A 25,105-nucleotide genomic window follows, 5' to 3' on the forward strand; every position below is an offset into this window, starting at 1 on the left:
CTACCTCTCCCATTACCATAAATCCTGCCCTACATATCCTATACATACTCCACAAACAAGATTCAGCCATTCTCAGCATATGTCCTGTTATTTTCCGTCTCTGTTTGGCCCTGTAGTACATTCTGGGTAGGATATCACAAGTATGCAATGTTCTTTGAGCTTTCTACTCCACTGATACTGGTGGCTGCCTAACTTTAACTGCAGCAAAGTTTTTGAAAAATCTCACTTTTTCTAATCATATGTGGCATGCAATGAATAAGTAAAGCCTATGTGAAGGACTTTCAGATAAGTCACACTGAACGTCCATAACTGAGTCTTATATGCAGTCAGGTGAAATTAGGTTGCTATTTTGTTTTGGGTTGTTTTTTTAATTTTTCCTTTATGTTCAGAACATTTGATAAAATATGTGGATGCTAGCTTTATATCCTACACATTAAGGTGAGAAATATTCTCTAATGCAGTTAAACAATATTGCATTATTTATTTGAAGAAACTGTGAAGAAAAATTACAGCTAGGAAGTATTACAGCAAAGTCTATACAACCTTTTAACATTTACCGCTAGGACTTCAAAAGAAACTGAAAAGGAAACCTACTAGAATTCATAGCACAGGGTACAAAGCACTGGAAAATCATATTTTATTATACTTCATGACATCACCCAGTGAAGCGACAATAGCTGATTTTATTGTCACATTTCATAGATAAACTGAAGCCCACAGAATTTACTAACTCTCCTGTGATGACATGTTAAAGCTCAGGACATTCCGGAACAAGAAGACAGTCAAAACTCTTGACTGAACGAGACTCACTGAATAATCCTTTTGCCCTTGATAGAAGACAGTTGGCAGAAATTATTCAAGATTTGAATACCTCCCTCCCTTATAGACATCTTTAAAGGTCATACTTAAATATAGATGTACAAACTTCTGCATAAACACCACTTGCGTCTTCCTCTTGCTGATAAAGCTATGCCCATATGATAAGTCTACCATGGAAAAAAATAATTTTCAGTTACGGACCCTGGCAACGAGCAGAAAAGTTACACTATAAATTTAAGTTTCAGTTTGTTTATTTACCAGATTAAACATGTATTTCTAATTGGCATCTGCTTCACGGAAGAAAGACTTCATCCAGCCTTGGTCTAATTTTCTATGCCTTGAACCTTCAATCTCATCTATGTCTGCATACAAAGTGAAGATAAGATGCTAGCAATATCAAACGATGGTGATGTGCATTCATATTACTAAGATGTAAATGGCAACACAAGGTGCAAGCTAGAGGCCTTAAAACTGGATGAAGAATGCACAGAAGTTCAAGCATTAATGAAGCTAAATCATCATTTGGAAGAGAGCAGAACAATAAAACTAGCATAATTTTCAAAGTAAAATTGTCAGAAGCAAATTTGGACTATGATTAATCAAGAATATAAACACCTAAAATTCTTTTGCTGCCATGATTATTTACTACTAATTAAGTGGATAATTTTTTCACACTCCATTTGCAGTAACATCTTCTGTTTGAAGTGTTGTAAAGATGTTGTGTTTGACCAACACAGAAACAAACACTTGTAAATTTCCCTTTTTGATGGTTCTACACTTTGATCAATTCAGTTCCTTTTATGACTTCAGGAAAACTGGCTTTTAGAGATTTATTCAATTTCCTGAGAACTGGCCATATGAAACATTTGATGATCACTAACTTTGGCCCTCTACATTGTTGTCCTGTGTCACAGTTGAGGCGAGATAAAAATAAAGCTGTGGAAAAGTCAGATTAAGGATGAGTATCGATATTGCTTCCTTTGGTTGCTGTGGTTCTTTATAAAATACTTGGACATACTTGGTGATTGGAAAAGATCTGAAGCATGGGTTCACAGACCCACCAGAAAGTGAAGAGGGAGGGAAGGATGTTTATCATGGAAGTAGGTCTGATTGCTGCAAGCTTAAAGCTCAAATCAGATAAATCACTTAGGATGTAGATTTTTCAAATGATAAGAACTTGGAAGTCGTTGTCATATGACTACAGATTAAAATGGCAGCTACTCTCAAAATTAGGTATATCTGGAAGTTATCTACTACATTTAACTGGCATTCTGCGGAAGCAGATACACAACCTTATCAGAGTGTAAAGAGCAAGGGTAGTGCTCCAGCGCCGGGTCCAGTGCAGGATGAACCAAGCAGTAGTGCAGAGTAAAACCAGCTGACACTAAAACTGACTCTCTGACTCTAGAAGTTTGTTATTAGGGTTCACTCATGCCTTTTTGATATTCTTCTAATAGATGACTTTACATCTTCACACTTTCATTTTGGACCAGTTTTTTTTAATTAAGTGAAAGACCTTTTTAGGCCACATAGCTGAAAGAGATACTACGGAATTATTCAGAAAAGATTAATTTCATGCTCTGGGATGGGAATGTGAAAAATGTACTCATAATAAAACATGCTTGGAAAACGTTCTTCTGAGAAAAAAAGTAAGCCATAAACCCTTATTGTCCCCACAGAAAAGCGTTAATTAATGAGATGACTGAAAATCATAAACATAGAACATAAATCTAAAAAAATATAAAACCCAAAGGAGTCTGTGAATTAACTTGACACATGTTCCACTTCACCACATGCATACAATACTTACTGTTGTATATCCCATGTCCTCCCTTCTTTTATATATAATCATAAGTACATATGCACACACTCTCTCGTACCTCAAAACCTTTGGGCTAGGGTTGGCATTGCCTTTCTTCCTGAAAGAAGGTGACGCGCTCCGCAGCTATGAAAGCTGGACCTCCTCAAGGGCTGCCCTGGCTCGGTGACCGCAGGCTGCCTTTACAGGCAGGGAGAGGAAGGCACGCAGCCCAACCCCGCTCTCCTGCGCCAAGGCAGGTGCCCAGGAACCAGGCTGCGGCAGGCTGCCTGTAGGCAGGGCTTGGCGGTGAGGCCTCACCGATCTGCCCACGACTGCCCCGTCTCCCCTGGGGGAGGAGGAGGGTGAGCTGCCCACAACTACCCATCGGGCCGATCCCCTCGAGCACCCCTGCCAACCGGCGGCAACAGCAGCAACGAAACAGGGCCCCAACACACAAATGCCAATGGTACATAGGCTTAAGCGTTTACGTAACCACAGGCTACAAAATACAGTAATAAATACCGGCACACGCAAAATTCAGGATCGGGAAGGCTGCCAGAACAACGTGTTCCTCTCCGAAGTGTGCACACAGACACCCAGCCCAGCTTTTGAGAAGGACCCGTCAGGCAGAAGGGCCCAGCTCAGGAAAACAGGGCCTTGATCCATGAGGATGCAGGACTGGCAAAACACTAACCACACTTCTCTGCAATCTCCTTCACTGGAACTCATTGATCCTTCACGAATTTTCAAACAAATAATGAATGTTGGAGAAAAAACTGTCCAGCACAGTGAGGCAATAATCCACAGACACGAAACGCATTCCTCATTTCTCTCTCCATTCAACTCCGCAGCTACATGAAGACAGTAGCACAGTAAACAAGCCTCCTCCTCAACACACTTCAAGTCATTCTTCCCACACACAGCTGCCACTATCATGCATATTTCAAAGCCTCCATCTGGGCTCGACAACTGTACCTTCCTTTCTTCCAGCCAACAGAAATACACGTCCTACTCAAACAGGCATGGACGATATCGTGCTGTTTATTTCAGAACAGAAGCTGTTCCACAAGTAGGTCATGTGGGTGGAAGCCCCCATGCTAACCTACATGTTCACTGTGCAGGTTAGAGCTACTCTACATTCACTTTTCCCTCTTTCCAGCTAGAAGCTGTTTCCAGGCAGCATGTGAGGATTCGTGGTACTTGTCCAGGCTGCTGAATGCCTGGTTCTTCTGGATAAACATCTACTGCTCACACAGGGATTAACTTCACAGTATACACCCAGCAGGTTAAACATTTCCCAGAGATTCTTCATTTATGCTGCATGTGCTACACAGTGCAGGTACACCTCCTTCTGTCCCGAAGTATGGCAATAATCCCCATGGCTCTTGCAGACTGAGGACACCCTGAACTCAGCATACGCAGCAGCCAGATCTCTGGTCTGGGGCCTCCTCTTTTTCTTCTGAAGGTCAACTCTCCCTGCTGCAGCTATCCCTCTTGATGCTCTGCTGCAGCAACCACCCACTCTGCACCCATGGGAGCAGCCTACATTCTACCATTTAAAATAGCTGTGTTTCTTCCCTTCTCCCTCATCAGCCTGGACTCAGCTCACCCTTCCTGTATCATCAAATGCACCTTCCTACATCCATCATGCAAACAAGCACTCTGCCTCTCCCCATCTCTTGCTCTGCAGCAGCTGGGTAGGCACAGGTTGAGGACAGTGTCTGTTGCAACACTGGGAAGGGCTGAGGCCAAGATAGGATATGGTTCTTATCTTGGGGTGCAGAAGAAGGTGGGGCGAAAACAGGAGCCAGTGAGGAGTCAGGTTGCTCCTGCTCCACCAAGGGGTAGCACATGGCTTCATTCACACCTGATGGCAATGTCCACACACTTCCCATCTCTTTGCAGATAGCAGTAGCAGCGAGTCACTGCATGAGACGAGGCAGACTGGAGGTGATGTTTGATTATCTGGACAGTGCTGCCTGAACAGCCAGTCTCAACTCCAGCCCCACCCCACCCTACAAAAAACCCCAGAGGCTGAATAAGAGCAATCTATGGGCAGCCTCTGTCCCACAGATCACCTGAGATTAACGACGTTTTAACTTATAGATTACACAACTAAAATAATTCCTTGAGGATTTTAATGACTGTATGTCCAACCAATTTCAGTGTCTTGCATGCTGGGCTTGCATTTGGTTTAAATCATGCCTCTCTGCAGAGGGATGTTGTGAGGCTTAGTTAACTAATATTTCCTAAGTGCTTTGAGATCTTGTAATAAAAGGCACAATGGCACTACAAAGCAATTTTACTCTTAGTAAGATACTTGCTACCAGGATTTATTAATTTTGTCCTGAAGAGAAATCAGAAGATCTCCATCTACATGTGCATTGCTTCTTTCTTGAAGATGGAGAACGAAGAAGATGGTACAAAAATAAGTCTCCATAAAGAGAACAGGCAAGATTGGCTGTTTGGAATAGGCACTCCTACCTATTGCTTTCTTTTGCGAATACCACAAAGGAGGAAAACTGCAAAGCAAACTCCAGTGGAAAGATACTTTCTGCCCAGAGTAATCATTCATTTTAGGTCACGTGGAAAGAGATGTGGCCTAGATCTTCTGCCACTCTGCAACCACTACCTGTCTTCCTACTTTAACAGCATTTCCGACAAACTGAGATATGGCCTTAATTTTCCCTAAGCTGATCATACAGGTTTTAAAATTTTTCTTTGATATTTGTCATAGTGCTTTGGAGGTCACCCAGGCATTTTATGCAGACTGCTGGTACACTTAATCATTTCAGTGGCTTCCTGCAGTAAATCAGGAGACATTGTATTAATAAAAGATGGGGCTGTTCCAGGTCTGATTCATAATGCTGAATCCCCATCTACCTGGCTTAAAAAGAGTCCTTTAAAAAGGTCAGTTTACTCTATGGAATTCTCAATATCAAGGATATGTCTTCTCTCACACAAGATATACACACTTGAGGCCAGCACCCTGAAAGGTACAGAAGACACTGGAATGATTCAGAACGAGGGCTCACGGCTGTCTGCACCACAACCTAGCCAAAGAGACCTTGTCTGAAAATACACCACTGAGATACAGGCACACCATGCAAATAACCGTCTCATAAAACAGATTTACCTCCAACACTGCACTTCTTTGTCTGGTAAACACTGTTTAGTCACATTCATTGAGCACAAGACCCAAGACAGGCAAAATACCAGGTCTAAGATGGAAAGATTGGCCAAAAGCAGACTTTGCTTGTACCTTATTATTATTATATGGTTACTTCTTCAAAATACTTATTAATCCCTGCAATCAGGATGCACCTAATTTAAAAGAAAAAGAGTTTAAACAGTTGTTTTCTGAATTTGACTTACCACATCCCCTCCTGACTTTCACTTTTATATTTCAAATTCAAGTTTGCTTTCACTATCTCACACAGAGCTGGTACAATTCCTGTGAAATAAGGGTAACATTTATGAGTAAGTTGCAACTTTCAGTATTATGTTGCTCTCATGACATTGGTCTTGCCCTTGTTAAAGGAAAATAAAACAAGTTTTCAATTAATACAGCTGGCAAAATATTTCTGAATAACAATTTTTCACTGCAATGGCTGATTCCTTTGTAATGTAATTTTGTCCAAGTATCTTAATAAAGACAATCAAATGTTTTGTTTTCACTTGTTCAGTCCAACTGCACTGAAACCATGAATTTGAAATACTTTTTCTAAATCTCCCCCCCCCCAAGAAATTGCGAGATTGACTTTCTCTTCCCACCTGGGTCAAATTCATAATTTCTAAATTTACAATCACACCAGAAGAGACATTAAAGAAAAAAAAAAAAAAAACCAAACCAAAAAAACCTTCAATATTTTAGGGTCTTAACTTGCAAGGTGCTGAAAACTGTCAGTTTTCTAACTCACATGTAGTATGGTGTGGATGCTGAGTATCACCCAGAACTGGAAGTCTGACCTCAACTCCTGTGCAAACTAAGCAGAACAAATGTGGATAATACAGAGAGAATACCTTCCCATTAGCTGCCAGAAGTAATGCCACAGTACCTCTGAAGATCAAGACCTTTGCAAGATCCACAGACCTTATGTGACATTTTATCACGAGGCAGTTGTGAGCATTGGTTCCAATGACATGCCACACACATCAAACCCCGTGATAGGGCCCGACTCCCTGCAAGAAGTGGCATTGAGACCAAAGTGCTCCCATCAGAACACTGCACCCAGCCTGCAGCCCACCCCTCTGCTGGGCACAGGAAGGCTAACCAGGCAGGCTACAGACTCTAGGCGGGTCCTATGTTGAGCACTCCTTGTTCCAGCCATCACTTGACTATTTGCCTGACATACCTTAAAAGACAATCTTGAATCTAAACCACCTACTCCAGTCAGAGTTTCGTTTGTATTGACTTACATTTTAGCAACCTGATTTTACACTTCTGTTTCTGTACGTGCCTATTAGGCATGTGTTCAGCCCTGCTACTGGTTGGACATGGGGGCATGAAGCCATGGCAGGCTCGTCTCTATCAGGCAACACCTAACAAGAATGGATATGCTTCCAGGTAGGTTTGAGTAGAAAGTTACCACTGTGAAATGCAGATTTCTCTCTTCCCCTACTTCTAAATTGCAACAGGTGTGTCTGCATGCACTCCCAATCCACCCACACAAACAAGGAATAAGCACTTACATATGTTCACATGAAAAAGAAAGCAAGCTTCTTCTATTAATCACAGTAATAGCCAACAAGCTAAGCAATGTTTAAAAATATTTTTGTTCATCTCACTGAATGCAGTAGATTTCAAACCTCACAATGATTATTACGAAGTAAGTTTTCCTATTAGGAAATACAAAATACAATTTAAATAATTTCACTACCTCATTTAAAATACATAAATTACAAAAAAAGAAAAGATGGATAACGTCTGAATAAATACTGATTGCTGATTCCATATATTATTTTGATTTTTCAACTTAAATATCAATCTCTATCAAGGACTTGCTTCTGAATTGGAAAATTTATCATAAAAAATTGAATGGCAGACTACCAAAAAGTGACAAGATTTTAACACCATAATAAACATTAGTATCGTGATCCATTATGCTTAACACTTATGGGAGTTTTTTCCTGTAACCAGGATGCTTAAAAACTTGTTCAAAAACAGAAAGCAAAGCTAAGAGTCTTATGTAACAACATCATTTCAGAAGTGGTTTCTTTAAGGCTATGCACCAAAATCAATATTTTCTGATGGAAAATGACTGATTCTTCATTGTTTTGGGTCTACACAAGGTGCTTTAAAAAGACAAGAGAATGACACTGAGTAGGTCTGGTATTTGGGAAGGACAGAGTGAGGATGCAGAAGACAATACAAGTCAGTGAACGCACTGGGAGAAAAGACAGTATGTGTGAATGGTGGGAAAAGAGTATAAGGAGTCCTGGGGGAATAAGAAAAGCAGCATTAGATAGGAAAGCACAGGCTTCTGGAAGAGGACTGGGTGTGCAATTGGAACTGGGATACAGGGCTGAAAGATCAGGGAGACTGTGCTGGGTAAGGAGAGATTAGAAGGAATGGGGAAAGGGATATTGCACAGGTGGGTTCCTGTAAGAAAAAAAAGGGCAGAAAATACAGTGATAGCTAACAGTAACCTGTAACTGAGGAGCCTGACTGGGTGATAAGGGGCACGAATGGATCAGGGCAAAGTGGGAGCACTTTCACTCATAAAGCTAGCAGTAGATGAACAGAATCATCCCTTGCACCCTCAAAGACATTCATGTTTTGCTCATATGTTGTACGTTGAATTTTAAAATCAAAAAGTTCAGATCCCACTGGCTCAAATCCCCAAAGTAACAAGAGGTCCCTCCACCCTTTTCTAAAATACATCCTCATAAAATACATCTCACAATTTTAACTCAGCCTTATAATTAATGGGGAACAAAACAGCTCTGAATTAATTTGGCAGTATCATTTTAGTACCTTCTGCCCCAAACCATGAGAGAAAGAAAATAAAACTTAGCCTGAAATGCCATATGACTTAATAGCATAGAATATAATCTCTGGAAATTCAGAGGTGTTTAGCTTCTGAAATTATACTGGCATCGAGTCAAGGAGATTTGAATACTAATCTTCTATAATCGTATGCTAGAATTAAAAACATCATTAGCTCTTAATAAATACAGGAATATCCCTTTCTAGCCATGGTAGGTCATGAGACAGCCGACCCGAAAGCTGTCTGCTCTCTCTTGTTAGCTAGAGTTCTCTGACACTCAAAAACTTAACAGCATATGGTACCTCAGACCACTGTAATCTTCTATCCATGGTTCATTAATTGGGTCACCTAAACTGACTTCAACAGTAGCAGGCCAATTTACTCTTAGATGTGCACAGCATATGGAGAGACTATAGAACAGAGTAGCTTTCATGAACAGTTTGATCTTTTCAAACGATGTGCAGCATAAGTAAACAACTATTATGTCAAATGTACACAAAGATGCATATCCACTCCAAACACCCCAAATCCCTTTAAGCCTCCTCAACGTTCAGTTGAAAAGTACGGTGCTCTGCTGCAGGTCCACACACCAGAGGTTTCCTTCACGACTCATTCCTTCTTAGGACTCACTTCCTGGGACCTACAGGAATGCAGATAATTGTGTCTAATGCACACGCAAATTCACAGTTCTTGGAACACAGCTATAACAAGCAAACTCAGGTCAAGAAACTTTTCACAGCATGGAGTTCCAATTTGTTTGTAAGCTTAAGTGAACAGCAAATGGGGACCTCTGCATCTGTCAGTGCATATGGCTTCTAGCTAAGGACAAAGTTTTGCAAGCACCCTCCACTGAGCAGAAGCGTGCTAAGCCAAACAGGTTATGTGCAGGGAAGTGGTGCCGTGCCACCAGTGTGTGGGGGCTGTGTGTGGGGAGACTGTGTGGGTCTGTGGGAGGAAGAACTGGGGAGAGGACAAGGAAGGGGAGGAAGTCTGAAGGAGCTAACACATGCTGGTTTAGCCCAGAAACACCAGCCACTTATCTCCACCTCTTGTTTTCCCTCACTTTGTCCTCATTCCCGGCAGTCAAATATCTAAATACCAGTTTGTCACAACACAAGGCTGATCAGCATGGTGCACTCTCTCACCTACACACCCCAGGTACAAAGTGCTGTCATCTATTAGATCTTCCTTTTCTCTCCCACCTTCTCTACTTGTGTCCTTTACAAGAGCTGCGCCTGCGCAAGCACTGGCCATAAACAACTTGCATCTTCTCTAGGGTCAAGGGTCCTATGCAGTGCCTCAGGATCACAGAGACATGCTCGCCTGAACATTAGCTGTATGAAACGCTTCCACCACTTCAGCCACAAGCCTGTTAAGCATCTCACAAACATCCCTTTTGCATTCATGCATTTTATCAATTTATATAGCAGCATTTAAAGTCAGCAGTTTCTTTTGCATCTGATCAAGTACATTTAGGAACGTATGCCACCTGTGCTCTGCATGTGGAACTCCCACTTCTACTGAATTCTAGTAATACTAGCAACAATAATAAATAACGATTTGTTACTTATGTGCTGCCAGGACCAGAAGCCTTCAAGAAACCTGATAAAATATATGCAAATGGGGGGGAAGCAAGTAAATTTACCCTCAGGTACACAAAGAACTAGGTTTAAAAAAAATATACAAATACAAACAGCACGGCCCAAAACCAAAAATGAGCCAATCAATTCCGAACAGAGTAAAATTGAAATTCTCTGCTAAGTCCCTGCACAAGCAACTCAAACAGTCTCAAGTGTCTAGCAGCATTTCTACAGGTAAGATTTAGCCTCTTAAATTGTTTCACTCAAACTAATTCACTGCAAAAACCCACCACCCTTTGTGGTTTGCTTTACAAGTTAGCAATTAGCAAAGGATTTGACGTTCTGCTCTTCTGCACATTCTATGGTAGTTTATCTTTACCAGGACACCCAATATTCAGCTACTAAAAATTCAGCAGTACTAGTTTTGTTTTAAGCTATACTGTAGAGAGTCCTCAAGCACTTTGAAACAACTAACCTGACAGAGAACTGTGGCAAAAATACCTGAGCTATGTCAGTTGCACACAGATCTAAGTGGAAATTATTATATAATTGCACCCTTTGGCAACTATTTGTTTGGAAATCCTACTGTAAACAGAATGCTTGCAAGGGCAGTGGCAAGACAAGATGTTCAGGGAATGCACCTAGAGGCATTCAAATGTTGCTTTCAAACTCTCCAGGGAAAATCGCATGGACTTACCTAAGTTGCCAGAAGGAGCCTTCATACAAATCAAAATCAGGTTCTGATTTTCTCCTAGCATTTCACATGAGCTTAACCTGTTTCCAAATCAACAGAATTCCAATGGGATCTCCAAATTTTGCAGTGTACTCCAAAAAAACCCAACAAGCAACGCCAACTATATGCCAAGAGAGTGTAAAATATCCTGAGGTAACCAGCAAAATGCTGATGAAAATCCTCTAAATGCTTAATCACAGTTCTAATTCGGAGTGGGACTTGTTTCTAAGTCTTACCAAAACATGCTTACAAATTTTAATTTACTTTAGTTTCTTCCTCTCTGAAAAGGCTGGAAGTTTTACTTCAGCTTCCAAATGATTTTGTTTTTTCTTCAGACCTCGGTTAACTTTTCCATCCACTGAAGTTAAACACAGCTTTTTCAGTGGTAGCAAATTTAACAATGTTGAGTTGAAAAAATCTTGCATCATACATAGTAAGAGGAACAAAGAACAAAGAACAAAGGCCATAAAGCTTTGAAGACTAATAGTAAATTCAGAGCTTTGGAAAAGATGGTATGGGGGAAATGTAGTTATTCAAATAAATGCAGGCAAATAAGGCAAAATTTAAAAAAGCTTTCATTAGAAGGAAGAAAGCTTTTCATAGCCACCCATTCAAAGAATGAACAAGGAGTTTGTGCTTCACTTTGGTCTTCAAAATAACCCAAGGCATTGTCAATTTTGTTTCTACGTCATATGCCATATATATACCTGGACGTGCAAGGTAAGAACACCAAGCCTCAGATTCAGATACTTAAAAGAAAAAAACCTACACTGAGAGGAATTTGATGTTTTTCATGTGCGTATTGTGGGCAGTAACATCACTTTTGTTTCAAATATATAAATGTCCAATGTAAACTTATTACACACCAATATTTGTTTCACTCTTGAATTCTGCAGAAAGCATACAAACCTGTCACTGGTGTTGATATTTTTAACAAACCTGTCACTGGTGTTGACCTTTTTAACATTTACTAACTGAAGTTGCATTAGCAATCAAAACTCCAAATGACAAGGAATTCTCCATCCATGCTGAGCTCCTCCCAATGTCAGAGTCTATATTAAAGTAGCGCAATTAGAAAAATGTTTTCTAAATTAACTACATTAGGATAGGCAGGCACTGACAACTTCAATTATTAGATATGGAAAGTTGCAGCACAGAAAAGACTGCATGTAATGGAAGGAATCTGATATATTTTTCTTTTATTGTTTTCTTCAGGTAAATACACACTCGGCATAATCCCTTGTAATGAATCTACATTATATCATGTTTAATACACTGCAGAATTGCCTATTTTTTCAACTTTGTTTTGTTACATTTTATTGTGGTTTTACTTTGTTCAAATCTGCAAAATTACTTCTGTGGAATGTCAGGGGTTTGTAATTTCATAGTGGGTTTTTTTTCTATTTATTGGTTTAACTAACTTCATTATTTTGTTGCACGGTGGCATACTGGCACATTTGAAACTTCCAACACACCAACAATAAAAGATTTTTATCATGTGAGTGTTTCCGCATTTTCAGATAGAGTGATCAAGTTTCTTTCTTTTTTTTTTTTTCAGCCTAAGGACAAAACAACTAACTACCCACATGGACTTCTACCCTACAAGTCTTTGTACATCCTCAGGTTGATGTAACTGATCCAAGTGGAATTTGATTTTTATCAAAAATATTTTTAATTTAAAACACTAAGTTTGCAATTTTCTATATTAGTTAAGAATATTATTTGATAGGTTATATAGATCTTTACTACAACTTAAGAAGGTCCATCTCTCAAAATTTATTTGTTGTATAAGCCTACATGGCCTCATTAACATAACACAAATATAAGGTCAAAAATACATCGATTAAATATTATATACTTATATTCACAACAAATTAGGACAGCTCAGAAGCCCAACTTTGACTTCCGCATAGAACACTAACATAGAACACTAGATGTGTTGTCCTTGTTTAAACTAATTGTTTAAAATATTTACAACTTTGCTATATGGAAGCATATAAGATTATCTGAGTTATCCTTACCACTCTAATAAAATTGTAAAGAAAATCATTCAACTGTAATACAACATAAATGGCATTTTTTTCAAAGGGGAACAGAAAGCCTACTAAACCAACTTCTTCAAGTTATCATCCTTTGAAACTGTTCTAGCAAAACTCTACAGACTTTACACTAGTTTAAAACACAGCACTGCTACCTATCACTTACATACTCTGAGTTATAAAACAGTATTACTGACATTAGTTAAATCTATCATCGTAGTAAGTGATCGCAATTTGTCCTCTTTTCCACTTTTCTCCTTTCCCCTGCCAACCCTACTGCCAACACAAATATTTCAAGACAGCCATAACTTTCCTAAGAATTCCCAAATTAAATGTTCAACATATTTAAGTCCAACTGTAAAATAAAGACATGCTAATGCAATGTGAAAATGGAACTCTTCAATGTAGTGCTCAAATTCCACTCAATTTGTAATATCGCTACCAAAAGCAAATGGAAAACATGGGTCTATGAATAAGAAATGGTGATACTATTACATTTTTATTACAGCATTGACGGCAAGATACATAACTGTCTCTCTGACATGTTTACAGCCTGAAAGGGAAAAAGAAAGCTCTAAAACACACACTTATTAAAAGGCTCCCTTACGTATATCATTGCCTTTTCTCTCAAATACATTAAATACCATTAAGAAACCTCACCTTGTTATTCCTCAAAAAGCAATCCCTTTCTTTCTCTGTAAACTGATAAACATTCCATTGACTGTATTCTCTGTTATAGTAAGAACACTGAGATATTTAGACATGGCGATGAATTACCTCTGGGAATAATACATAATAATATTTTATACTTCTGTAATCTTTTCACCCAAAAGCCATAAAACACTTGAATACCAGGGTTAACTTTACGGATGATGAAAGAGGAAAGCAGAAGGTGAAATTCATTTTACTAAAGGAAATCCTGGAAAAGAGTCATAGTTATATTCCATAGAGTGTGGAATGTGTTTTTACTTCTGTCCTCTGTGTTGTGGTAATTTTAACCCATACAGTTAGCAATGAAACTTGCTCAACTTCAGATACCGCACCATCAGCAGTTTATTGTTCCTTAATTCTGAATCTTCTGGCCTCTGACATTTTCTGGTCATTTTATTTCCTATCAGCATGACTAAATCCAAATTGGGCACAAATCACCTATAATTTTTAGCCATGCTTTGTTAAGCTGCTATCTTTTTTTTGTTGTCTAGGAACCGTATCTCATATAAATTAATAAGTAATTAAATACACTAAATAAGGAAATGACAAATCTATCAACTCTATTTTCTTGTCCTATACTTAACATGCCTCTCTGAAATTTTCCGAAGACAAGAAATGAACTAAGTTCTGATGACTTACTCAAATTTAATCAAACTAAATCTGAAGGTATTTTCTGCAAAACAAATACAACATGTACTAGCAAAAAATGTGCTGGGAACAGAGCTTGTACCTGTTTTCTGTAGAATAAAATCTGCCAGACAACATATAAAAGTTCACACAAAGACATCCTGCTATTTCTTTCAAGAGAATAATAAAAGTATAAGGCCAGGCAAATTTATATATGAGCAAAATCAATTCCTCTCTAGCTTTGGCTGCCCTGAATCAAGCTGTATGAATACCCACATTAACATTCTGTTATTCAAAATAGGACCATTAATCATAAACATAAAACATAACACTTGAGACTGCTTCAAAAAATCTAGCCTTGCTTTTTGTCTCTGTAACTACCCTGTTCAGCATATCAGAGAGACCTTAAGATTAAAAAAAAAACCCCAAACAGTATTTTGTTAATGCATGCCTATGTGTGTGCAATAGTATCTTGGTTTACTGTAGCTTCTTTGAGGAATAAGGTTTTCACAGAAACTGCACAAAGAAAACTAGAAGCTATTTAGACCACCGCACCCCTTACTAAGGCGATACATACTTAAACTCTAAGCTACTTTTCTGCTAATTATCACACACACCCAAACACAAAAAGTAGAACTGGTCTTCTGCCGGCACCCACACGGTCCACTTTATTTCAGAATACAAATTCTATTTATTTTTGCCTCCTCTCAACAACGCTAAGAGAGCCAAGAGAAACTGAAGTACAAAACTTAACCCCTGCAACAGCAAGGATCCTGCCATTTTAGACAAGTTGGTGCAACAGATTCGTATTTATAAAGGCAGGTGTGTGATTCCAGTGTATGCAAGATGACCTAGTTATCTTTAATTCAAGTACTATTTTCTTTCATTCAGCTACTTCAAGTACTTACAGAACTGAACAAAGAGTGGTACAAGTAGGGAAAATTTGAGAGACTTACGTAGCTGACAAACTTGTTGCAAAGAATCATTTTATACTGGCATCATTTTCACCCTAAGTTAACTTTCAACTATGAGGCTCAACAACGCATTTATGGGTTGTGGCGCAGGACAGGGCAGTCCTGCAGCAGTCCACTACTAAAGCACAAAATGGTGAATCTGAGTCTAACAAAGGCAGCTATACAAGAAATTTTAGGCACACCTCTTGAAATATCCCATATGAATCCGGTTCTTTGCTGTTTTCACAGAAACTAACTTTGGGTCTTGGTTTGTGTTGCGAGGCTAAATGAAAGCAATGTGTTGTAGTTTTGAACTAGCCTGAATGTTCAATTCAATAAATTGATCTGCTGGGCCCACTGACTGCTCCTGGCAGCAACTCTTTACCTCTTCTTACCTCAGTTTCCCACTCTATAAATGACAAAAAGGATACTGCTCTCTTTTCTGAAGTGTTTTGGAATCCACAGGTATCCACAGGCAGATATCTTTACCATCTTTTGAATAAGCAGGGTAAGTATCTACCAACTCTGCATACCTGGGAGAAAGTCTGAAGCGGAGAAACAATTGTTAGTAGCAACAGTGAGGAGTATCACCAGTATAATGGCAAAACAAACTGCCAGTACATTGCTTCACAAACCAGAAAAATATTCCATTGACATGGGTGTTTCAGGGAATGTTGTCACCACATTCACAACTGCAAAAAAACTGAGTCAGTCATCAGAATGACAGCAGTTAAAGGAAGTCATCAGTTGCGCTTGTTTTCTTTCTTAATTCAAGGACAGGAGAGATTAAGCACAAATATTGGCATCCAAGAAAATGTTAGGTATGAACATTCAAAATATTATGGATGGACAGGGACATTATAGTTTTTAGCTTTGTATTAAACAACTTCCTCATAATGCTCAACTTCTGTAAACAGTGTAAGAGCTGCAAGTCTACTATTCAGATTAATGCATACATTTAGAATACTTTACTGTGTCTTGTGTTTTAGAGTCCAAACTATTAGTTTTTCATAATTCAATTCAAAATTATATTACCTGCAGATAACTGTAAATCATTTCACACAGCACCTTGCAAAGCCAGCTACCTAAATCTCCAAGTCATTTATTGATGTTAAGACTGGAAAGGAATGTCCCTTTACAAATGGACAGATTAAAAAAAAATCCATATTACTTTTCAGATTCAAGTCACAAACTCACTTTTCTCAAAAACTGCTAGCAGTTTTTGGAAACAGAAAGAACTTCTACGTGCTTCTGTGATGTCAAAGATGAAATCTCTGCTTGTGGAGGTACAATCTGTAGCAAGAACACACGTCTGCCAAGACTCTGGCATTGATGATATTTTGTCTAGGCAGCCCTTGAATGTGACTGACACAGGAACAATGCACATGGTTGAGGAAAGTGAAACTTACGGAAGAGCTTTTCAAGACTTAGTCAACATACAGTACTTTGGAAATTTGCTTAATAACCTCCAACCACGCCTCCTGGTATCCTCTTCAGGAATCTAACAGGTTTTGTTTCTTCAAGTCTCCCGGTTGTCCCAGGAGACAGAAAGATAGATTTGCTTAGATAAGATGCCACCAGGGCCATTTGGATGTAAGTAAATATTGTTGACAAGTGGAGAGGTTTATGTGCTGGCTAGTCACTGAGAAAGGCATTCAAGTCGTTGGATGCGTTATTTGGAAGGACTGAAGATTGTAAGGAATTGCTAACCTTTTCTCAGCTATCGGACTTGACTATGAGAAACACATGACAACTATTAGCTAAAGGACAGAAATGACTACCTGCAGTTGATAGCTGTTTTAGACATTTTAGAAAGCACTACATATTTACCTTGACCTTTTGGGCCACGACAGAAGTTCCCTGAAACATGTGCATGCTTTGATGGGAAAGTCCACATGAACTTGCCACAGACAGCAGACAATAATTTTTGGGAAACGATGAATATCATGTACTGTCAAATGTTATTTTCACTGTATGACAGCCTTAGTTCACTTAATCCTCAAGCAACTGTCAGGGCTAGGAGAACAGAGGAAAAGGTGAAGGAGACTCAAAGACAAGATTATTGGCTTTTAGCTTTAGTTGGTTCACTTCCAATTCAACTGCCACTAAAGTCAACGGCTCCCTCCTAACTTACTGGGACTTGACGCTAACTTCTACCAATTAATATTACTGACAGTACTGTTCAGCAGCCCAAAAGGAAAAAAAAAATTTAGATTCTAGTTTGCCTTCCAGAAAAACATCAGGCCTTAAGATGCCCTTCTACAATCACAGTAAAAGCACTAGCTATGGGTATGGATCCTCAGAGATCCAGCAAATTTTTGGCACTCAGCACAAAAATTACCCTGGCTAAATGCATAATAAGGTAGGTGCTTCTTCCCTCCAAATAAAATATGGACCTCAGTGAACCTCAGCTTAATCCTGATACAGAAATTTGCACACTTGACCTGCCAGGTTAATAGTGTTCGAGTTTGGTCTCCAAACTCACAAACTCAACGTACTGACTAGGTATGAAGTGCGTAGGCAATAGTAGCAATACTTGTGAATCTACAATGAGGTTCTGAGAGAGGTTTTATCACTGGGAAGCACTGAAATACTTGCATTTTGGGGCTTTTCTGTAACTCAGTAGGAACCGCAAAATTTCTCACCTATTTACACTGTGGATTCAAAGAAAAAAAACTATTTTGCTCTAGCTACTAGGTGTAAATTGGCTATCATATTTCTAATCCAGAAACCCAAGTTTCCTCTCCCATCCCCTCTCTTCCTCCTGCCCCCTCTCCTTCCACCTGCACTAGGGGAACACTGTTGTGGAGGCAGCAAGGCTAGGAATTTGGAAACTCAGGGCAAAAATAGCCCCTGGCCAGCACCTGGTGTTTTCCAGCAGGCCAGCATGCTCGTGACTGTTCCAGATCTGGACCCTTATGAAGAAAAGTGAAATGAAACATCTTTTGTTTCATAGGCTCGTTGGATTTGCAACCAAAACTAACTGGATCCAGCAGGTTGTGTTGCCCAACATTTTTTGTGTCACTCTCACGCACTTGCAGCTGTCAGGGATGGACTCCTCGGGTGGGCCAAAAGGAGCAAGACATGTTTCCTATTTTGACAGCACACGGGAGCCGAATGCTGGGACCAACGGGTTCTGGTGTTTACTGTCAGCCATTAAAAAAGGCGAAACGCAGCATCAGCACCGCGGTGACAGGGCGTCAGGCGCACCTTCCCCACGGCCGCTCACAGGCAGCAGCCCCTCGGCTTTGTCCGTCTCTTCCTCCGCTCCAACCACCCGGCTCCGCTGCCGCGGGGTCCGGCGGGCTCCTCTCACGGCCGGCCCTGGAGTCACAACACGTCGCCGTCCCCGCTTTAAGGTCACCTCATGGCGCTGCCGTCGAGCAGGGCCGCCGCCTCCGGGGGCTCCCGCGCGGGGCCGCGGCCGTTAAACGGGCAGCCGGAGGGAGGGGGCAGGGCCACGGGCGCCGGGGGCACTTACCAGGTCTATGAAGGTCAGAAATTTCCAGCTGCCTCCATAGGTCTGATGCGCGGGCATGTCAATGGCCTTGTAATTGCACAGGATGGAGCAATAGGACAGGAGGATGGCGGCGCGCAGCACCTGGCAGGGCACCAGCGCCATGTTGCACGCTGCGCCGGGGCGGCCTCGGCGGCGGCGGCGCCGGGCTGCGAGCCAGCTCGGGGTGCACTTCCGCGTGCGTGTGTGTGTGGAGTGCGTGTGCGCGCCCGTGCCCGTGCGGGCGGGACTCCCAGCGCTCCCGCGCCGCCGTCGGCCCCGGCCGGGGCGGAGCGCAGCGGAGCGGAAGGGCCGCGCGGCGCGGCGGCGGGCGGCAGCGGCGCGGGGCAGGCGGCGTTGGAGGGGTGGTGGTGGGCGGCGGCGGCGGCTCTGCTGGCAGCAGCCGGGCTGGCGGGCTCGGCGCTCCCCCGAGCCGCAGCTCCCCGGCCGGGCCGTTCCCGGGGGAGCGGAGGGGTATGCCCGCCGCCTCCCATCGCTCCTCTCGCCGCGCCGCACCGGCGGCGGTAGGTGCTCGGGGGCTGGCAGGTGCGGGGCCGGGGCTGCGGCGGCGGCGCGGCCCTGCCCGAGGGACCCGCGTCCCTCAGGCGCGCTGCCCCCGGGAGGGCAGCGGTGTGAACGCGGGCGGTAAGCTAGTTGCAGAGCCCGGTTGCCCGCATTTTCAAGCGAAAAATACAGTGCAGCAGCAGTTACGGTTTTGAATCGGCGTATCGCGAAACGCTGTGGCGCGTATCTGGCGCGGGCGGGCGGCGGGGCGCAGGGCCCGGCCGCCGTTGCGGCGGCTGCGGGCGCGCGGCGGCCGTTGGAGCAGGTGGTGCCGCCCCGCGGCGCGGCGGGGGGCCCTCGGGCGGGCGCGCTAGAGAGGCCGGCGGGCTGAACGGGGGCTCTGGCCCTACGCCGTGTGCCGTGCTCCGCTCCACGGGCCGCGCACGCTGTCCGTACAGCTGCCCCGCCGGGGAGAGCACCTGTCCTTCCGCGTGCGTTTCTGAGGCACGGTCGAGTCCTCGGTGTTGCTGTTCATGGCGCGCACACGCACAATTGCTAGAAGTGCCGCTTTCCAATACCTGCGCCCGCTGTAAGACGGGGACCTCGTTAACCGTGGGTTAAAGCGTTGGGTGGAGTACCGGCATCGTAAGGAATGACCGTTTCTGTCAGCAGGGGGTTGATCACCAAAGGGATTCTTGACGCTAGGAGCAATGGGGGGGGTCTCGTGCTTGGACTTGTGCACCCTGAACAGGAAAGGGTCTTGAAGTGCTTGATTGCAGGGCAAATCTTAAATTGCTCCACCCTCTGGAAAAGTTACTTTAAAGGGAGTGATGTCTGGCCTTGGATAGCCAAACCACTTCTATAAACACCATCTCCGTACATCTGTCTTCTGAAATAAATATTTGAACAATAAGATGCTTCATCATAGTTAAGCTACTAGAAAGCAAAAAGCATCCGTGACTGTGCAGTGCGTTCCCTGCTTTTATTCCATTACAGAGAGTCAAAGCCTCTTCATGTGGTCTCGGCTGTGCTCAAGTTCTGCAAAAATGAAGGGCTTTTAGAAGAACACACGCTAGCAGCTATCCTAGATGAAATTAGCACAGTTTAAGATCTCTGCTTATGCAGAGGAATTGTATGTCAGGCATGGACAAAGAACCCACTAGAAGCATGGAGCATGAATTTCCCACTGGATCCTTTAGGTTATCTTACCTATCAGTTCACAGCCCCAGCAGGTACATTGGGCAATCAGACCCTTCTGTTGTTTGTGGCACATATTTTAGTCTTAGAGGCTAAAAGGGTTTGGTCTCATTGAAGTCTCAGGGTTCAGTGTAAGAGGTATCTGAGTGAAATGTAATGGTCTGCAATGCAACGGGAGACGAGACTAGCAACATCAGCAGTGTGACCCAGTACAAGTGGATCTGTAAAGCAGCACAGTTGCTGCTGAGGACCTGATGTCTGTACTGTATGTATTGCAGGAGGTTTCACTTCAGGATAGCTCTTCTCTGGACCTGTGGACTGAAGATTCATTGGTGGCTGGAGCGCATTAAGTGAACCCCTGGAGCACATCTTCTGGTTTGGTTTTATTCAAAAGGAGTCCAGCTTGCTTTCTGAAACTCGTGTCAAGTTATAAACCACAGCACAGTATCAGTCCAGATGATCAGGAGATTTACTTCTAAAATACACTGTTCATCTGAACTTCAGTGCTACTCTAGAGGCATCCTTAGTGTGCAAGTCTTGCTGGACTTGCGCGTTTTAAGTTCTCAAAGGCAAGTTACTCTGTGCGGAGCTCCAGAGCTTGACTGGTGACATACCCGTGCACACCCTTGTGTGTTGTGATCAGCCTCTGATAGGAAGAGTTTGGGGCTGTCTAAGCCTTAGGCAGTCTGTCCCCTACTTTTCTAACTGCACCTCCTCCTACGACTTAACAGGAACTCACTCCTTGGGTCACCTCTGTGTCACTAATAAAGCACCACAGACATTAACACTCGCCGAACATAACTTGATAACCACCATGCACTGTTTGCCTTTTAGTCACATGTATTTAAACAGCCTCCAGGGTCACAGCATCCTCAAAACTTTTTAAAAACTGAAAAACTACCCAGGCTTTTTGGAGCCCCATTTGAACGCTCTTCAGTTCTGCTCTCCACTCTTCCATAGAAATCTCAGCAAAGCTCACGGAAAATCTTAACCTCATACAAAGAAAAACTTTCACTCAGCCTTGTAAGCCAAGGTGAGAGTCTAAATGAAGCAGAATGTATAAACACTCTTGTTCCCCATTTTTTTTTCTTTCAGTCAAGAAAATCTCAAGGCAGGCTAAACTAACATGCCAGGCTCAGCCAAGCTTCTTCCTGGTCCCAGGCTCTTCTTTATTACGCAATTCTAGACCTTTGAAAGGAAAAGTAACTCTTTTGTGGGTGGGTTCTTTGTGCCTGTGTCCTTTCTAAAGAAGTATCTGTTGAATCTCTGGACAGTATTATAATAAGGGCTAATTAGATTGTAGGCTGCCATTAGTCTTTATGTGCTACTGTGGACTTTATACTCCCTGTCTATTGAGAGGAAAGCAGCAAGGTCTTTTGTGACTGATTGAAATGGGTTTGCAGTAGATTTTATTTTCCTTTGGATTTGGTCTTAATTTTTTTCAGCAAAGTAAAAATGAGACGTTTACTAATTTGCCCTTTATATTGCTATATGAATGCTATATTGGTACTTTGTAAAATATTTACATTTCAGATTTTTGATTAAATGCATAAGTCATAATAAGGTAGACTATAAATATGTAAAATACAATATTCAGTGCTAGCCTGTGATTTTTCAGATCCTGATGTTTAAATAATTTTTGAATGTAAATTGTGAAAAACCTCAACTGAATTTTCATAAGTCACATAGTATAAGTTTATTTGAAAGTGGGACTTTGACACAGGTCATACTTGTCATTCAGTAGAGATGAGAAACGGCTTTAGAAAGGAGAGAGAGTCCAAAGCACTGGTGTGTCTGGGATGGGAGATGTTAATAAATGCTACCTACTACGGGGGGGCTGGGGGGGGGGGGGCAAGATGCCTAAAAATCTGTCAGAGAACTGAGTGGAAAAAAGAACTAAAAAGATGGGTTTCCCATCCAACTGTTAATGTAAAATGACTAGCATGATGGTTTTGCTACTTGGCATCTTGGCAGAATAAAGTGTAATATCTTGGAGCCCAAGATTTAATCTTTTCTATGCAGGCTAGCAGATGAGAAAGCTTAGGAGTTTTTTGGTGGTGGGGTGGTTTTTTGGTTTGTTTTTTTTTTAAAGGAATGACATTTGAATTTCTGAACAGCATTGTATTTTGTGAATATCGAAGCTATTGGTAAATATTGGTGAATGAGCTTTGAGAGATGTTTTGAGACCTGTGAGGTGCCTCTTCTTAAGCAATTGCTTTAAATGCAAATGAGTTGTTTACAAGGAATTATGCCACAAGCAGTTGCCTCCAAAGCAATAATAATAAGCATAATAATGCATGCTTGAACTCATAGGAAATTGGTAATACTGCCTCATCACAATGTGTTCATGGTGATGCACCTGATACTGCAATTTCTAATATTTGAGGCAGAGTGTACAAACTGTGCCAAGGTAAGTGTACTTGGATGTGTGGGAGTGTGACTCCCACATAAGCAGACATGCAAAAACGAAGCTTTCTTGTCATGAACGTAAGTGAAATTATTGAAACATTGCAAGTTAAAAATCAACACAAAATTATTGAAAAAAAGCTTGCCTGTGCCTAAGAGAAGCGTTTTTAGAAATGTTCTCAGTTGATATGTATATATTTAATATATAGCTCTTCGGTTGGATGAACTATCGCTTGGGTAGTAAATGGTCCCACATATCAGAGGAGGATTCAACTCAGAATCTTTGGTAAAGACAGTTATCTGCTGTAACTGGGCCCATTGTTAATACTACTAATGACGTTTAGGCAGATTTTTATTTCTTCATTTACTTTGAAGAGGTATAAATGATAAAAATTGAGGGATCGAGCAAAAAAGATAATAAAAATGAAAAGACCACATTTATACCAGGTGTAAAGAGCAATGTGTTTAATAAGACTTCTGGAGCTACTTGTTTGTATGATGACTGATTATTGCCAATTTAGTTTCAAGTTTAGGTTTAAGAATTACAGTGATGTTACTAATTCAGCATATTTTGTACTAAGTATTCTACTATATATATATATGTGTTTAACAATGGGAAATAGAGCTGGAGCAGAAATGACCAAGAGATAGGTGGAACAAAGTTTGGGGCAGCTGGAAATTCATTCATCCTCTCTGCAAGTTAAACTTTGCTTTGTCCTGAAAGACCATGAACTTTCTTGCTGCAAAGGAGAAACAAGCAGATAAAACTTGCTGCATTCATGTTCCTTGTTAAGTTAGAATTTCCCAACGTGATGATTTTATAAAGAAAAAGCCTTATTGTACGAATCAGGAGTTTTGAATCTGTAAGTGAAGCGGGGACTGTGTAAGCAGATGAACTTTTCTTCACATTTGGATCAGATACATTGTGTGCAACAAAGCTGTTTCACAGTGTCCTGGTTTAACCCCAGCCGGCAACTAAGCACCACACAGCCGCTCACTCACTGCCCCCCCGATGGGACGGGGGAGAGAATCGGAAGAGTAAAAGTGAGAAAACTCGTGGATTGAGGTACAGACAGTTTCATAGGTAAAGCAAAAGCCATGCGTGCAAGCAAAGCAAACCAAGGGATTCATTCCCCTCTTCCCATGGGCAGGCAGGTGTTCAGCCATCTCCAGGAAAGCAGGGCTCCATCACGTGTAATGGTTACTTGGGAAGACAAACGCTGTAACTCTGAACGCACTCCCCTTTCTTCTTCTTCCCCCAGCTTTATATGCTGAGCATGACTTCATATAGTCAGCTGTCCCAGCTGTGCCCCCTCCCAACTTCTTGTGCCCCCCCAGCCTCCTCGCTGGTGGGGTGGGGTGAGAACCAGAAAAGCCCTTGGCTCTGTGTAAGTGCTGCTCAGCAGTAACGAAAACATCCCTGCATTATCAACACTGTTTCCAGCACAAATCCGGAACACAGCCCCATACTAGCTAGTATGAAGAAAATTTAACTCTATCCCAGTCAAAACCAGCACACAGGGTAAGGATTTTATATCTTAATTTCATATGCTTTCTGCTGATTCCATCAGTCGGTGTTAGTGCAGGTAACAGGCCTCTGAGATGCAGAAGAGCAATACTGACCAGGACTATTCTACCTGCCCACAGATGATGTGGCCCCCTGTAAACCAGAGCAAACATTCTTCTCCTGGAGCATGCAATCTCACAGAGGGATGTAGCCTTTGGGAAACAGTTTATGTACATGCAGTGCATGGTTATAAATTACCTGCTGTCCTGTTTAAAGAGCTTACCCCTTACACTACCTCTACCTATCATCAAATTCTTGAACAGGCTGGTTATGCAGTATTATTTAGGAGTACCAATGAACAGTAAAAAAGCAGAACTGCTTGCCATGGGGAAATATGAGTCAGCTTCTTAGTCATTAAAAATGTGCAAAAGAAGACAAACAAAATTTCCACAAATAATTATAAAGCCAGAAAATTTAACCCTGCCTGTAACTGTGCACTGAGTGGTTGCCTTCTCTTAGACCCTCCTGATAGAAGACAGTCCTGACATAGCAATTGTTACCAGGTACCTCTGAAACACATGAAATCCCATCTGAACATAAGAAAATGCTGTTTACTGTCAGAATGGTTTAACATGGGAACAGGTTGCCCAGAGAAGCTGTGGACTCTACATGTGTGGAAATATTCAAAACCCGTGTGGACATGGTCCTGGGCAACCTGCTGTAGCAGACCGTGCTTGAGCAG

General features: G+C 41.8%; 1 protein-coding gene and 1 long non-coding RNA gene across 16 annotated transcripts in view; one reads left to right on the forward strand and one right to left on the reverse strand.

Moving 5' to 3' along the window:
* The window catches only part of AIG1 (androgen induced 1), a 124,568-nt gene extending 105,512 nt beyond the window's left edge, over positions 1-19,056 (reverse strand). For 2 of the 15 annotated variants that reach the window (XR_005932958.1, XM_041125232.1), the window contains exon 1: positions 18,735-19,030. Coding sequence is in view for 11 of the 15 variants with exons in the window: in XM_041125232.1 (XP_040981166.1) it covers positions 18,735-18,875 (141 nt within the window). In the remaining 4 variants the exon portion in view is untranslated. Of the gene's footprint in view, positions 1-5,995; positions 6,075-9,105; positions 9,251-18,117; positions 18,404-18,463; positions 18,578-18,734 lie in introns of those variants that run through there. The other 13 variants (XM_041125233.1, XM_041125234.1, XR_005932959.1 and 10 more) reach the window with 12 other exon arrangements.
* A 75-nt stretch (positions 19,057-19,131) lies between these two features.
* Positions 19,132-22,445, forward strand: LOC115344639. Its single transcript, XR_003924580.1, has 2 exons — positions 19,132-19,273; positions 20,729-22,445. It is a non-coding gene; the product is annotated as an uncharacterized LOC115344639 (long non-coding RNA).
* The last annotated feature ends 2,660 nt before the right edge of the window (positions 22,446-25,105 follow it).

The sequence above is a fragment of the Aquila chrysaetos genome, chromosome 8 (assembly GCF_900496995.4).
Source record: "Aquila chrysaetos chrysaetos chromosome 8, bAquChr1.4, whole genome shotgun sequence".
Classification (NCBI taxonomy): Eukaryota; Metazoa; Chordata; class Aves; order Accipitriformes; family Accipitridae; genus Aquila; species Aquila chrysaetos.